Source organism: Chrysochloris asiatica, unplaced genomic scaffold, assembly GCF_000296735.1.
Source record: "Chrysochloris asiatica unplaced genomic scaffold, ChrAsi1.0 scaffold00116, whole genome shotgun sequence".
NCBI classification, from domain to species: domain Eukaryota; kingdom Metazoa; phylum Chordata; class Mammalia; order Afrosoricida; family Chrysochloridae; genus Chrysochloris; species Chrysochloris asiatica.
In genome coordinates this window covers 7,842,565-7,858,594 of record NW_006408634.1, presented here as the reverse complement: position 1 = coordinate 7,858,594, position 16,030 = coordinate 7,842,565, and the positions used below count along the sequence as shown (strand labels likewise).

Below are 16,030 nucleotides of genomic sequence, written 5' to 3'. Positions count from 1 at the left end.
CTGTTCCCTTCTGGAGGCTTCAGCGGTGGTCTGTTCCCTTGGAGGCAGGTCTGCCTTCTAAACGGAGAAAGCAGTGCCTGGCGTCTGACTCCTTGGGTGACAGGGAGGCGGGTGCAGGCTTGGATATCTGGGTCCTCTCCTCCCCAGCCTGGGTTCAACAGGCCTGGGACCAGGAGAAAGGCCAGGTTGCTGCATCCCTCCACACTGGGCGCCATGTGCCGTTGAGGTAGTCTTTCCCCAGTTGTCCTCTGACCATGTCACTTCCTCTGCCCTAGAAAACCCCCCGGGGTTGCAGACGCCGCCGGATCTGCTTTGGGAGCTGCTGCCACCAAGAGCCGGAGCCATGAGCGGGTTTAACTTTGGAGGCACAGGGGCGGCCCCGACAGGCGGGTTCACGTTTGGCCCTGCGAAGACGGCCACCACCACCCCTGCTACTGGGTTTTCTTTCCCCACCCCTGCCACCGGTGGGTTTAATTTTGGGGCACCCACCCAACCAGCTACAAACACCCCCTCGACCAGCCTGTTCTCACTCACCACTCAGACGCCAGCAACTCAGGCCCCAGGGTTCAGTTTTGGGGCAGCAACTCCTGCTTCCGGAGGCACGGGGATTTCCTTAGGCATAAATGCCCCAAAGTTAAACTTGGGCAACTCTGCAGCTCCCCAGGCCACAGTGAATCCCAGTGCCTTTGGGCTGGGCAGCACCCTCACCAATGCTATGGCCAGCGCCGTCACCTCAGGCCAGGCGGCACCTGGAGGCTTTGTGTTCGGCTCGACCACATCCACCCCTGCGCCCACCACCACCACCACTTCCTCTGGAGGAGGAGGAGGGTTCTCCCTCACTGGTGGGAGCTCAGTGCAGGCCCCAACCTCCGGCTTCAGCATGACCTCCATGGGGAGTTCTGCGCAGCCTGCAGCCCTAGCTGGGTTACCCTTCATGCCAGCCACACCAGCAGCCAGCGCAGCCGGGGCCACGCAGCCAGCTGTTCCCGTGCCCACCACCACCGCCACTAGCGCAGGACCCACGCTCTTCACCTCCATCACCACTACACCGGCCTCGTCTGCTGGCCCCAGCCTCTCTCTCTGCCCACCTGCAACCTCAGCCGCTGCCTCTGGAGCTGGGGGGCTGGGTTTCAGCTTAAAGGCCCCCGGAGCCGCTTCCAGTGCATCTGCTGTGACCACTACGGCCACCACCAGCACCGCCGCCACCACCTTCACCTTGAATCTGAAACCGCTGGCCCCAACAGGGCTGGCCAGCAGCGTGTCCACCACAGGGACCACTCCAGCAGGCTCCAGTGCAGCCTTGGGGGCGCCCACTAGCCCCACACTGACTTACGCCCAGCTGGAGAGCCTGATCAACAAGTGGAGCCTGGAGCTGGAGGACCAAGAGCGTCACTTCCTGCAGCAGGCCACACAGGTCAACGCCTGGGACCGCACGCTGATCGAGAACGGTGAGAAGATCACCTCCCTGCACCGCGAGGTGGAGAAGGTGAAGCTGGACCAGAAGCGGCTGGACCAGGAGCTCGACTTCATCCTGTCGCAGCAGAAGGAACTGGAGGACCTGCTGAGTCCGCTGGAGGAGGCGGCCAAGGAGCAGAGCGGCACCATCTACCTGCAGCACGCCGATGAGGAGCGTGAGAAAACCTACAAACTGGCCGAGAACATCGATGCGCAGCTCAAGCGCATGGCGCAGGACCTCAAAGACATCATCGAACACCTGAACACGGCCGGGGGCCCTGCCGACACTAGTGACCCACTGCAGCAGATCTGCAAGATCCTCAACGCCCACATGGACTCACTGCAGTGGGTAGACCAGAACTCAGCCCTGCTGCAGCGGCGGGTGGAAGAGGCTAGCAAGGTGTGCGAGGGCCGCCGCAAGGAGCAGGAGCGCAGCTTCCGCATCGCCTTTGACTAATGGCGCCCAGGCTGTGCTGCGGGGTTACAGAATATAAGGCTTGCCTGTTCGCTTCTTCCTTTTTCTTTCTTTCCAGCAATTGCTGTTGGGCAAACCGTTGCATGGTGTGACTCTGGCAGCCACCCCAGTAGTGTGGGCCCTGGGTGTATTGTTGGTGCTTTGTTCACCTACCCCCTCCCCCACCTTCTCACACACACACCTGTCCTCACCGCAGCCACGTTCACCTCTAAGCCAGTCTAGGTCCTCCAGGGTTTGTCAGGTGGCCAGCACCGATCAACGTGAAGTCCGAGTGCAGTGAGGAAAAAATGAACATTGAATTCACTTCCACTCTCAGAGGGTGAGATGTGTCCATCTCTACAAGGGACTGATGGCAGGATCTAGAATTCAGGAGGTGGGGACAGGTCAGAGGAGGGACCCCAGAAAAGTCCTGAGGCAAGGACCCACTGTGTTTGACCAACATAACATGTTTGTGGTCTACGGGGCTCCCTCGTCATCACCTCCTCCAGGAAGCTCTCTTGGCCGTCCTGCGGTGTGGTGCTCACAGCACACTGAGCTGTTTGCTCCTCTGGCATCTTGTTAGACTGTAAGCCCCTGTGGCCAGGGACCGGTATGTACTCATCTCTGTACCCATCACGTGTGTTGTCAAATGAACCAATGTGCCTGCTCCAGTGATTCCCCATCTCCAGAGGGACCACAACCCTGCTTCAGAATGTCCCAAAGAGTAAAGTGGGCCTGGTTAGTTAGCATGAGTGAGGCCAGCCTGGTCCCATGGTGGTGTGTGTCACTGCTGTTCCTGAAATGTCTGTCACAACTGTGTTCTCAATAAAGTCAGTTTACTGTGAAACAAAAAAGCAATTGTGAATGAGTGAGTGTCAGGCGGGTAAGGTTGTGGGTCAGAGAGGAGTAGGTTCCAAAAGACCCCAGCCCCGAAGGACGCCATTTCCCTGCGACTCAGAAACAAACATTAAGCCAGACATCAGTCAGGCCAGCCCCGAAGGACGCCATTTCCCTGCGACTCAGAAACAAACATTAAGCCAGACATCAGTCAGGCTAACAGGTAACCAAATGGGGTCTGCTTAACCAAGGGAAGGGGTGCTGATGGTACAACAGGGGTGACCCCATCACGGGTGATGTTCTGCTTGAGGATGCGGGTACCTAGTACATGGTGATACCTCGCATGCCTCAGACCTGGCTTGATGCAGTGGGCCTTGGCAGCTTTCTCTTACGACCTGGGTCTAGCTGGTGGGTTCCAGACAGCACCCTAAGGGTGCCCTTCCTCTGGCCCCCCAGCTCTTGGCAGGCATAAACGGCATGAGACCCAGGTTTCCCATGGGCCTCTTGCTAAGTGGTGCCTGCTACATGTTTTGGTGTCTACAACCAGTACCTGGAGGTTCCCGGTCCTTCCTAGTCACCAAGAGGCCCAGAACCCTGCCCACACAGAAGCCACGGGGTTGGGGGGAGCTAGAGGAGGACAATCTCAATCTTCCCAGCAGCTTCCTCTCTGCTCCCCACAGTGATGGCCCTCCCTTATGTGCTATTGAGGGATCCTGAACTTTTACCCATGACCCATAGACCCCTCTGCCCAGAGGGAGGAGGCAGGGAAAGATCTTAGCCCCCAGGAAAGCAGTAAGTCCTACCTGGCACTGAACAGTTCACAGCGGGGAGGTGAGTCTGTCACACAAAGGCCATATAGGATCAGAGAAAAGGATTTTTTTGGAGCACACATTTCCAGTGTGTATGTGTGTCTATAGTGTTTGTTGTTAGGTGCCATCAAGTCAGTTCGAACTCCTAGTGGCCCTGTGCACAACAGAACAAAACCCTGCCCAGTCCTGTGCCACCCTCATAGTTACATCTCAGTCCATTACTGCTGCCACTGTGTCATCCCATCTCACTTCACTGACTGCACTTCAGCAAACACGATGTCCTTCTCCAGGGGCTGGTCCCTCCTGAGAATATATATGTACGAAGTCTCACTATCCTGGCTTCTCAGGAGCAATCCAGCTATACTCCTTCCAACACGGATTTATATAGTTCTTTTCCTTGGTGGCACTAATGGTTAAGAGTTTGACTACTAACAAAGGCTGGTGCTTTGAGTCCACCCAGAAGTACCTTGGCAGAAAGATCTGGTAACGGGCTTCCAAAAACCCCAGCCACCAAATCCCTCTGGAGCACACTTGTTCTCTGAGATACACACAGTGTTGCCACAAGTCAGAATGGACTCGGTGGCAACTGGTTTGGGTTTCCTTTCCTATTTTGCAGGTAAAACCTGAGGAAATCATACATTTAAAACATTGCAATTATTTTCTTCTCACACTCCCAAGGGGTCCTGAGAACCCTACTTTGAAGAAGTCAAGTAATTATAATAAATTGGGATGGTTGCCTCATGGGAGGAATAGCTAGGGTCCTGGGGGAGCCAGGGAGGAGTCTTTATTATTGCAACCTTAACCACAGACAGCTGGGTGCCCTGTTCACACTATGGCTTCCTTGTAATTGTAGTTTCCCTTTCTAGGAAGAAAACACAGATGCGCTTCCTTGTCCAACCAGACAAATGGCTTCTCCCTAAGCTCTTCCTCATTAGTATGAAGACAACCAAAGTGACTCAATTTGGCATCAGAGGCTTTTAAAGGTGACCCCCACCTCAGTAAGCTCTTACTGCATTTCTTCTCCCCTTGTAAGGATAAGCGTGGCTCCTGATTTGATTTCAGTGTTCTTTGAATCTCAAAAAATATATAAGTAACATGCCCCGCCTCCCCTAAGGATGGCTCCCCTGCTCCAAAGGGCACAGTTTGCTCCAGAGCAAGGAACAGCCATAATGTTGCAACAAAAATCCCTAAGTCGTGGTGTGCTGGTAGATGATAAGCAGCCATCACTCCAAGGGGAGACTGTCATGCTTGGCAGTTTCCATGGTGTATTAGACACTTCACCTGGCTGATTCTAAGTGACCAGTGCAAATCATACACCAGGAATCTAGTGACAGATGCAAAGAGTGATGAATTTTGAATATTTTACTGCCTTTATTTTTAATAAAGATGTATTTAATTCTAAGTTTTTATAAATCCCTGGATGGTACAAACAGGTTACATGCAAACTGCTAACGAGGAGCACCTCAGAAGAAAGGTCTGGTGATCTACTTCCAAAATATCTGCCATAGAAAACCCTAGTTTGCTACAGTTATACTCTGACATACATTTGGTGATTTTTTATTTTTTATTTTTTATTTTTATAATTTGAACAATCAATGTCCTCTGCCAAACTGGTACGAGCCAGCTCCAGCACACCACTGCCCAACCCCCAAGGTTTCAGCCAACCCTGTGTTGTTAAAAGGCTGCTCTCAGGTTCTCAGAAACTTCCAGAGGAATCCCCCACTCTTAGGAGCCACAAGTGTTTCCAGACGTTAGCCACTTCCTAGTGGGCCCACCCCACCCCACCCCAGCCCACTTCCAGGCCTACACAATTTGTCGCTGTTTCAAATGCCAGAGGTTCATCTGGACACCCTGCTTCATCCCACCTTGCCTCTAGACACCATGTCTGCTTAACCCATATGACCACCAAAGAAAAGGGTAGGAAGAGACCACTCTCTCAGACTAGCTCTATGGGGTCACATACGGGGCTGGTACTAAGACAGACCCCAAACCCACTGAGCCAAAACCGTAAGTGGTAACAAAGAGTATCACTCAGATACACAAAATATGTGCTTTAAATCTTGATTCAGTGAAACCAACCATTCCAAACAAAATTATGAAACCATCAGGGGAAACCTTGACCATCGATTTAATAATAATATGGATTGATTCCAGTTTTAAAAAATAATGGTATTGTCTTTATTTATTTGTAAATAAGTTCTTAGCTCTCAGAACAAACGTTAGCAAATTGGCCATCCTGTTTTTTGTAAATAAAGTTTTGTTAGCACATAGCCATGCCCTTTCATTTGCACACTTCTGTCTGCAGAGGAAGAGCTGAGGGTTACTGTAGAGACCCTGTGGCCCGAAAAACATCAGATTTACTTTCCAGCCCTTTATGGAAAAAGGTTGCTGACTAGCCTCTGCTCTATAGAAATGCCCTGAAGTCCCCACTTATGAAATAATAGGATGGCTGGGGTTTGCGTTAAGATAATCCCAAAAGTAAGGGGACAAAGTGGATGAGGAGGAACCTGAAACAAGATGGGCTGAGAGGCGACCACTGGCAGTATCTGGTTTAAAGTTTATTGTGAATTGAGTGAGCATGAGCACTGGACCACCAGGTTAGCTTGAACAGCAAAGCTGGTGGTTCAAATTCACCAGCTGCTCCTTGGAAACGCTCTATAGGGTTGCTATGAGTCAGAAGCGACTCAACAGCACTTAACAGCAACTGTTTTAAGATGTGTGTTGTCTATCATAAAAAGCTCTTGCAAACAACAATCTGGTTCAATTAATAAAGAACCGTTGCCTAAATCAGGAGTGGGGGACCTTTTTTCTGCCCATTTATAACATCATTCATGGGCCAAACAAAATCATCAACTTAGAAATCAGCCTGTTGTACTTGGTCAGATATTTAATTAACTCACCCCTAATGTGATGGCTGGAGCCCTCGTGTGGTGCTGTGGGCTAATGCACCAGACTGCAAAGCCGTTTGAACTGCAAGGTTGACAGTTCAAGCTCACCAGCTGCTCCTTGGAAACCCTACCCAGGGTCTCTGTGGGTCAGAATGGACTCAATGGCACTTCACAACAACAACTGTGATGGCTGGAACTGCAAGGCAGCCTGCACCAAATGATTTCAAGGGCCTGATGCGGCCATGGGCCCCACCCCTGGCCTAGATCACTGTGACCGGCACACCTCACTTTCTTGGCTTTGCAGATCATTCCATTTGTCACAAGTGGAACATGTGTGGTGACCCTGCATGAAGCGAGGTTGTCGACACATTTCAAATAGCCTGTACTCACTTCGTGTGTCTCTGCCTGTTGTGGTCATTCACACAAGACTTCCAGATTTTTCATCGTGCAGTTGCACCTGGAATCGTCAAGTTTAGTGTCAACATCACCTTTCTAGACAGTGAGAAACCAAGATGTTCGTGTGACTCATTTGACGGTGACTTTCACTTGATTACAGTGGCCTGGAACCGAACCACAGTATTTCCAAGGTCTGCGTGTAAACCAACAACAGCTCATCTATAACAGATGAATGAGAAGGTTACGGGGCAGGGAGAGTTAGGTTAGTGGTAGAGACTGTGCGCATGGAGAAGTAGGTAGTCAGTGTCCCTGAATTATACATGTAGAAATTATGAATGGAGTATGTTTGATCCTCTCTCCATGGCTGCCAACTGCTCTAACCCCAACCCAGGTATCCTGGCACCTCTGCGCTGACACGGGCATCTAGACAAAGCCATCACCCAATGATGACATCTGTCCCGGGCTAAGAGGAAGGCCATGGGAGCAGCGAGGGCACCCTGGAGCCGGCTATGGAGTGAGTGTCCCTTAGGGCCCAGAGGTCCTAGAGACTGGGGGGGGTGGGCAGAGGGCTCTGGGGAAAGGGTTGGACTCCCCCCACCCCATCCTAGGGTCACCCAAAGATCAGAAGTCCCAAAGTAAGTATGTCCTCTGTGCTCCACGGCCTTCCCACATCCCAGAACTAGACCCTCTGATGTCCAGCTGGGCCCTTCCCCAGGACAGCCCCTGTCCCTCTGAGACAGTTTTAATCCCGACCACTCAGGGTCTTTGGTGCGGAAAGTATATGTATGTACTTATGTGTGTATATTGTATATGACACTGGTGGTGCAAGTGTTAAGCGCTCCGTTGCCAACCACGAGGTCAGTGGTTTGAACGAACACAGACATCCTGATTGAGGGAGAATTAACCTGGTGACCCAGTATTTCTCCAGAAATTGCAGCCTAGGAAATGCTGTGGGGCAATTCAACTGTCACATGATGTCTTCCTGAGTCATACTGGGCCTGGCAATGCCTATCTACAAGAAAAACCATAAAAAACCAGACCCTACCCTCTGCCGTGGATCCCCCTCCGACTCCCGGCAACTCCACTGCGGAGGGTTTCCAAAGCTGCAAATCTTTATGGAAGTAGACTGCCTCCTCGTTCTCCTGCAGAGCAGTAGGTGGATTTGAACTACTGTCCTTGTCATTAGCAGCCCAACTCATAATCCGCAATACCTCCCAACAACATACAAAGGAGCCTCACAGAGTACATGGGAAAATGGAATCAAAGGCTGATGACTCCCCATGTATGGCACTGACCCAATACCCATGCACCATCAGTATCAGCTGCCTTGATGGGCTCAGGGGCTCCATGACCTCTGCTTTGATGTGACTTAGCCCCCAATAGATCTATCACTGGCCAACCTCCAAACCAAACCACTTATCCTAGAAGCAAACCAAATGGTAAGGTTTCTTTCCCTCACCCCTGTCCCCACAAAAGACCATTTTTATCTAAGTGGTTCATTTTTCTAGAAACTCCATCATAAAACCAGGAAATCAACTGATGCAAACGTATCTGTTGGATTAGGGGGAAGCCCCAGACCTTGTAGGCCCCCCGCCCCGGTCATGTCCTCAGGTGTGCCTCACCTCTGTTCCTCCCTGGACACCTCCTCACCACGGGCCTCCGCCACTCTCAGACACACAAGCGCAGTGAGGGCCGACGGGAACCCAACCAGATCTACTCTCATTGCCAGTAAAGCCTTCTATGGTCAAGAGGAGCCCTGGTGGTGCAGTGGATTCCGAGTGAGCCTCGTAGGTCCAACTGAAAGGTCAGCAGTTCGAATCTACCAGTCATTCCATAGGAGAAAGATGAGACTTTCTGCTCCTGTAAATATTTACAGCCTAGGAAATCCTATACAGGCTCACTGTGAATCAGAACTGATTTGGTGGCACCCAATCAGCCAACCAAAGGTGAGGGTCAAAGCCCTTTTGGTGCAGTAGTATCAACACTGGACCGCTAACCAAAAGATCAGCAGTTCAAATCCACCAGCCACTCCTAAGGAGAAAGATGAGGTCATCTGATCCCGCGAAGGTTTATTTAGTCGTGGTCACCAGAGTCCGAATTGACTCGCTGGACTGCTAACTGAAAGGAAAGCGGTTCGCTCACCAGCCCCACAGGAGAATGATGAAACCCTAGGGGGCTGCTCTACTGTGGCCTACAAGCCCACTGATGGAATCGATAGCAGTGGATGTCTCTTGGGTTTATGGTACAAGCCGCTGAGGACAAGGAGGGCAGGGTCTGCCACGGAAGCCCCCGCCTGGGCTCTGAGACCTTTCACTTCCCTGAGCATCAGCGTCCTCCGAGCCCCCCACCCCCACTTGCCATAGTTGAGCTTTGGTTTTCCCATATGTCAGTGGGGCAACAGAGGATTAGTCATAATGGATGTTAAGTCCTGAGCTCAGGGCTACCTCCACCCGCCCTCCGTTTTCGCTTAGTCTGACTTTCCTTTCTCTGTCTAGTCTTCTCATTTTATTTCCTTTTTCTCTGGTCTCGCTCTCCTGTTCCAGTATTTAAAGCTCTCCGACGCATGTTCAGCCTCCAGCAAACCACATCTGTTTTCAGCTTGTGGCTGGGATTTCCCAGCTTCCCTCTGGATTTCCCATCTTCTTTGGTGCTTTCTTATATTAACTACTGTTGCTACAGAAAAGCACCCCCGCCACCTCATCAACTCCTCAGCCCCCTTCCCCTTGAAAAAAAAATCTCCCCAAGTTCTTCTCCACCTAGTCCTCTCCACCCCTTGGCCAAAGGCCCCAAAGCTATGAGGCCCTGCTGTCCCAGGTGGAGACTTCCAGAAGTTTCCTTACTATGACACCACACACTCTCTCCCTACCTTCTCTGCTTCACTGAGGGAAAGAAACTCCCTGGGAGAAAGGCCTTAGGAGGGGGGACCTGGATGAAGTTGACCTTCTGTAGGACAAACAAGTCCACCTGCTGGGTTGACCCATCACTGACACCCCCCAGGACTCTCTGGGTGGCAGCAACAACTGGCGTTGCCATGGGCAGGTACAAAGTCCTAGGAAAGGTCACAGCCTAGGAGCTGCTCTAGGGGGGCCGTTCTACTGTGTCACAGGGGGTCTAGCTCTGAGTCAGAACCCACATCACAGTGCCCAACAGTGACACCAGGTACTAACCGAGGGCAGTACCTGACTCATGCATGGAATCTCTTAAAGCCCCCAGCTGTCAAGCACCAGGCTCAGTCCCCAGGCAGGCTGGTCATTTGACAGATGGGGAAACTGAGGCTCAGAATGTCTGAGGGAGTGGGGTGGAGCCACAGCTGACACTGAGAACAAAACACCCCCACTCCCAAGAGTCAAGGGGCAGAGAGGGTACAGAATTGAGTTGGCACCACTACCTAAGCATTTATTTAGGGTTCCTGACCACCCCCAGAATTATTTGGGGCTAGAGAAGAAAATAGACTGGTTTCCTTCCTCCACCTCCTCATCCTCCCACCCCCCTGCAGCCTCACTTAGACTCCAGCTCCAAACCCAGGATGGGACAGCAGTTTCATTTCCCCCAGACCACTCCCAGAAGGAGGGGAAGGCTGGGCAGGGCCAGCTTAGGGACCAGAGGGGAATCCTGTGACAGAGCTGAGGGCAGAGAAGCCAGAGAGCAGCTGCTGTCTGCAGAGAGAAGAGGTAGAGGAGGCGGGGGGTGGGCAGAGAGCCCAGGAGACAGGATGGAGGGGCATGGGAGATGGTGGATGAAGAGAGGGGAGATGGCTGGGGACTGAGGCCAAGGGACAAGGAGGGAAGCAGAGACAGAAAGTCAGGAGGTAGGAGAAAGAAGACAAAGACCAGGAGGCCTAGAAAGACAGAGAGAGAGAGAGTGGGACAGAGACAGGGCGGAGAAAGGCAGAGGAGGGGAGTTGGGTCCATGTAGGAGGCTCTGGGGGGATGTGTGTCCAGAGAGAAAGGGAGATGTGGGCATGGCCAAGGGTGGGGCGGCACGCAGTCCCCTCTCATGGTGGCCTTCACTTCTCCTCCACCCCACATGCCATCTCCCACCAGACAGTCATGGATCCATGGGGTGAGTAAGTGGATGAGGGGCATGGCATGGGCAGGGCAGGACCCCCTTTCTTTCCTTCCACACACTGACCCCATCCTCCTCCTCCAGCTTCACGCTTCCTAGTCCTCGTTCCGCTCTTCCTCTGCCTGGTGGCCTCCTTGACCGAGAAGGCCGCCCACCACCAAGACCCCTTCGAGAAATGCATGGAGGACCCTGACTATGAGCAGCTGCTCAAAGTCATGACTTTGGGCCTCAACCGGACCTCCAGGCCTCAGAGGGTGATTGTAGTCGGGGCTGGCGTGGCTGGGCTGGTGGCCGCCAAGGTGCTCAGCGACGCCGGGCACAAGGTGAAATGTACTGCTGGCAGTCTACCTTCCCGTCCTTCCTACTGCAGGCCAGGAACCTGCCCCCCGTCCCCCAGAGAGAAGGGTGGGAGTGGTGGGAGATGGGGAGACAGGACTCTTCTATCCCCATGGTCTGGGGAGGGCATTTCACTGAGGTTCAAAACTCCTGCTCCAGCCTGGGACCTCGAGGGGGGTGTCTGTCTACCCTGATATTCTCAGACTCTACACCCCCACTGGAAATCTCTTGTAACATCCTCTAACCCCTGGGGGCACCTTGCATTGGTGGAGATGGAAACTACCCAATGGGAAGCCCCTCCTGAGATCTTAACTAAAACCCAAGAAGGAGAATGGGGCAGAGGCTTATGGGGAAATCTCCCCACTGGCTGAATCTGGAAGTCCCTCTGCATCTTAGGCAGCAGCCTTCCTGCTGAAGGCCGGGGAAGCTCCACATTTTCTATGCTCGCCTCTCCACTCCCCACAGCTGTAAGTCTGAGCTTCTGTGGGCAGGAAGGCGGGCGAGCACCGGCAGTCGCTGAAGGCCTGCCCACCTCCCTCAGGTCACCGTCCTGGAAGCAGACAACAGGATCGGGGGCCGAATCTTCACTTACCGAGATGCAAAGACAGGCTGGATCGGGGAGCTGGGGGCCATGCGTATGCCCAGCTCACACAGGTGCCCCCCTGTCTCCGTCCAGACTCAGCCAAGAACCCAATCCATCCCTATCCTGTCCATGTCAGCCTAAATGTCAACCCAGCTCAGGTCTAGACCCAGTCTCCTTTCTTGCCTGAATCCCCAGCTCAATGTTTCCTGGGCTCTAGTCAACCTACCTAACCTGGCCCTTCCCAAAGTTCCCCCAGGACTCCAGAGCCAGGGGGCATCACTAATCCAGGGCCCTTCCCCTCCCCAACCCAAGCTCTGTCCCCAACCCCAACTCAATCCCCACTCAGCCTCATGGCCAGCTCCACATCCCATCCCTAGCTACCCATGCTCTTCTCCAAACCCCACACAGGAGAGACCCTTGACTCCATCCCCACTGGAACCCATCCTAGGTCTGCTCTTCCCACCCCCTCCCCAAACCCCCTCCCCATCCCTCACCCTCACCAGCCCTCCCTCACCACTCACTCTCCCCCACACCCACCCTCACTCCCGCCCTCAGAATCCTCCATGAGCTCTGCAAGAGTCTGGGACTCAACCTGACCCACTTCATCCAGTATGACGAGAACACCTGGACAGAGGTGAATGGAGTGAAGCTTCGAAACTACGTGGTGGAGAAGATGCCTGAGAAGCTGGGCTACAAACTGCGCCCCAGGGAGAAGGGCCACTCACCAGAGGAAATCTACCAGATGGCCCTCAATAGGGTAGGTGGCCAGCCCAGACCCCTTCCAGCCAGTCTGGCCTGGTAGCCCTTCCTCTAGCACGTGCTGGTCCCCTGCACCACCTCTTCAGTCTCTAATGTCCCCATGAGCACTGCTGACCCCCATCCCTGAGCCTCATTAGCTTTTTGTCCCTTGTTCCCCTTCTCACACTCACACGTGGCCCCTGAGCAACCCCACCTTTCTGCACCTGTGCCTTAAGCTTTGGCCTACAAGCTGGTGGTCTCCTCAGTCCATATCCTGAAACCCAGACCTGTGTCTGTCTGCCTCCTCCCCAACCTCCAGTCCTCCCTTCAATGGCTCCAAAACCAAAACACCAACCCCATTGCCATCAAGTCGATTCGGACTCCTAGTGACCCTTTTGGACTGCATAGAACTGCTCCCTAGGGCTTCCAAGACTCACTCCTTAGGGGAGCAGACAGCCTCGTCTTTTTCCCTCAGATTGGGTGATGGGTTTGAACTGCTGCTCTTTCAGTTAGCTCAGTGTTTAACTCACCATACCATAAGGGCTCTCAATGGTTTAGAGGGGTCTCCTCATACCCAGCACTGCTATACTCAAATCCCCCAGGGTTCCTCAGTGCCTCACAGCCGAGGCCCAGCCCCTCAGCCTAAGGTCTCAGCCCTGAATCCTCTGGCCTCATCTTCTCTTCCTCATGAAATGTTTGTTTCTACCAAGAGAAACCCACCAACTCTGTCCTCTTTCCTACTCACTGTGTTCCTTCAGTATGCCACTCCCATGCCTTTACACTTGCTGGACCACCCTCTCACTCACCTCCACCTGGACATCCTTTTACCATTCAGAAAACTCTTATTCATTCCTCAAAACCCAGCTCCATGTCAGTCCCCTCCTCCAGGAAGCCTTGTCCATATCCCCTGTCAATCATCACCCCTGACAGCACTGACAGGTTGGGGGGGGGGCTGTCATATTCCCTCCACTCCACAACGATCCAGGTAACCAGTATTCACTGAGCACTGGGAAGACACAAGGGCACGCTGTCACATTTACAGCAGGGCTCAGTCTAGGACAGAAGTGGGCAAAATCACATTGGATGGGGATGAAGGTGACAGAGAAGTGCCATTTGAGTAGCGGTGGAGGATGAGGCTGAGGGCACTGCAGAGGCAAAGGCCCGGGGGCAGACCCTGGAAAGGGAAGCCGGGTTGCGGCCCTGAAGCTCAGCACCTGCTACTTGATCCCCACAGTCCCTCAAAGATCTCACGACACTGGGCTGTGAATGGGCACTGAAGACGTTTGAAAGGCACACACTCCTGGTAAGCGGGGCCTCCACCGGCTGTCTGTCCGGGAAAGGAGCACATGAGGGCACCATGGGGGCTTGCTCCGGACCCCCGGCCCAGGTCACTGCCTCCCGGCACGATCCAGGACTGGACAGGCCCCTCCCTGAGCTTCGGTGACCCCAAGTTTTATGCGGGAGGGAGGACTGAGACCGCCCACTCCCCAGGAATACCTCCTCGGGAAGGGGAATCTGAGCCAGCCGGCCGTGCGGCTCCTGGGAGACACGATGTCCAAGGACGGCTTCTTCTATCTCAGCTTCTTGGAGGCTTTGCGCGCCCACACCTGCCTCAACGACCAGAAGCGGTAAGGGGGCGGTAGCAAGGGCGGGGCAGATTTGGACCAATCGGACAAGTAGCAGACGAAATGGGTGGGCCGGATTGGAGTGCGGAGCCAAGGGCGGGAAGGGGCGGTGCTCCAGTGATGTTCCAACCACCTAGCATCCCCCCCTTTTTTTTTTTTTTGGAGAGGACCTGGAGATGAAAGGTTACCCGAAGAGGAGGTGGCCCAGAAACCTATTAGCCTGCGGGAAACACTATCCCTTGCTTTCTGGCTTCACAAGCGTATTAGGAGTGGGCGGGGTCTGGGAGGGGGCTATGCGCGTGGGTGGGTCTAGTGGGTATGGGCAGGTGCCCATAGGCAAATACGGAGTGGGCGGGGCTTGTGAGGAGTGGAATTCGAAGTACCTGGGCAGGTGAAGTAAGAATGGGCTACGTTGCTGGGCAGGGCCGCTGGGGATGGGCAGGTGAAAACCAAAACTGGGCAAGGCCAAGGGAGTGGACAAAAGCAAAGGGTAGGGGTGCTGGGGCAGTGGGCCTGGAGGGGTGGGTCCACTGGATGGGGCTTTAGGGAAGTGGCTGGCCCACAGGGCAAGGCGAATACTACAAACCAGGGTCACCTCTTGCCCCACACCCAGGTACAGCCGCATCGTGGGCGGCTGGGATTTGCTGCCGCGTGCGCTGCTGAGCTCGCTGTCAGGGCCATTGCTGCTGCGCACGCCGGTGGTGGCGGTGAAACAAGGGCTGCATGAGGTGCATGTGCACGTCTCCACGTCGCACGGGGCCCACTTCCAGAAGGTGCTGAACGCTGACATGGTGCTGCTGACGGTCAGTGGCCCGGCACTGCGGCGCATCTCCTTCACGCCACCGCTATCGAACAAGCGCCAGCACGCCCTGCGCGCCCTTCATTACGTGGCAGCCACCAAGGTCTACCTGAGCTTCCGTCGGCCTTTCTGGCGCGAGGAGCACATCGAAGGCGGCCACTCGAATACCGACCGCCCGTCGCGTGTCATCTACTACCCACCACCAGGAGAGGGCGCGCTGCTGCTGGCCTCGTACACGTGGTCGGACGCGTCTGCGCCTTTCGCCGGCTTGAGCACTGACGAGGCGCTGCGTTTGGCGCTGGAAGACGTGGAGGCGCTGCACGGACCCATCGTCTACCGGCTGTGGGATGGCAGCGGCGTGGTCAAGCGCTGGGCGGAGGACCCGTATAGCCAAGGCGGTTTCGTGGTGCAGCCGCCCATACTCTGGCACCCGGAGAAGGAGGACAGGCACGCCACCAACTGGGAGGTGCCCTATGGCCGCATATACTTTGCTGGCGAGCACACTGCCCTCCCACATGGCTGGGTGGAGACAGCTGTCAAATCGGCTCTGCGGGCAGCCATGAGGATCAACAGCCACAGCCAGTCTGGGCACAAGGCCGATCACGCCCACCTGGTCCAGAAGGCCTCAACCACTCAAAATCCGACGCATAAATCGGTCTCTACTGAGCACACAACCCACAAGGGGGCCCAGCATTAAAGTATTTGTGGGAAAACCCCACATGGCCCAGGCTCCTCCCTGGCGTAGTTTGCCTAGAGCAGAGGCCTGGGTACGCAGGCTTCACCCAGGCACCCCAGAAGCTGCCCCCCTTTCCCTGCAGAACAGAGCTCCATAGGTGGCAAGGGGTAGAAAGGGCCACAGGCCGAGACGAGGCGAAAGGCACGGGCGGATCTAGATGCGAGTCCCTGAAAAGCCAGCTGGCAGTGGGTTAGATGCCACGAGCCTTTTTCACACAGAACTCAAGGCTGTAACAGGGTCCCTGGAGTCTAAAGCGTCCCGTCCCATGGGCACTGACACCTCGGCTGTGACCCAGATGTGTTTCAGCAG

General features: G+C 54.4%; 2 protein-coding genes across 2 annotated transcripts; both read left to right on the top strand.

Moving 5' to 3' along the window:
- Positions 1-343: 343 nt before the first annotated feature.
- On the top strand, positions 344-1,912 carry NUP62 (nucleoporin 62kDa). Its single transcript, XM_006868222.1, has one exon. It carries the CDS (start codon positions 344-346, stop codon positions 1,910-1,912), a length of 1,569 nt encoding a protein of 522 aa, XP_006868284.1.
- A 1,145-nt stretch (positions 1,913-3,057) lies between these two features.
- On the top strand, positions 3,058-15,682 carry IL4I1 (interleukin 4 induced 1). Its single transcript, XM_006878199.1, is given in 9 exon segments — positions 3,058-3,063; positions 7,267-7,306; positions 7,309-7,353; positions 10,989-11,227; positions 11,782-11,894; positions 12,379-12,580; positions 13,796-13,864; positions 14,053-14,189; positions 14,800-15,682. Coding segments are annotated over 9 exon segments (1,734 nt in total).
- The last annotated feature ends 348 nt before the right edge of the window (positions 15,683-16,030 follow it).

What these genes read in the sequence shown, in the direction of transcription:
- NUP62 (XM_006868222.1), top strand. Translation starts at nt 344, where the DNA reads ATGAGCGGGTTTAACTTTGGAGGCACAGGGGCGGCCCCGACAGGCGGG.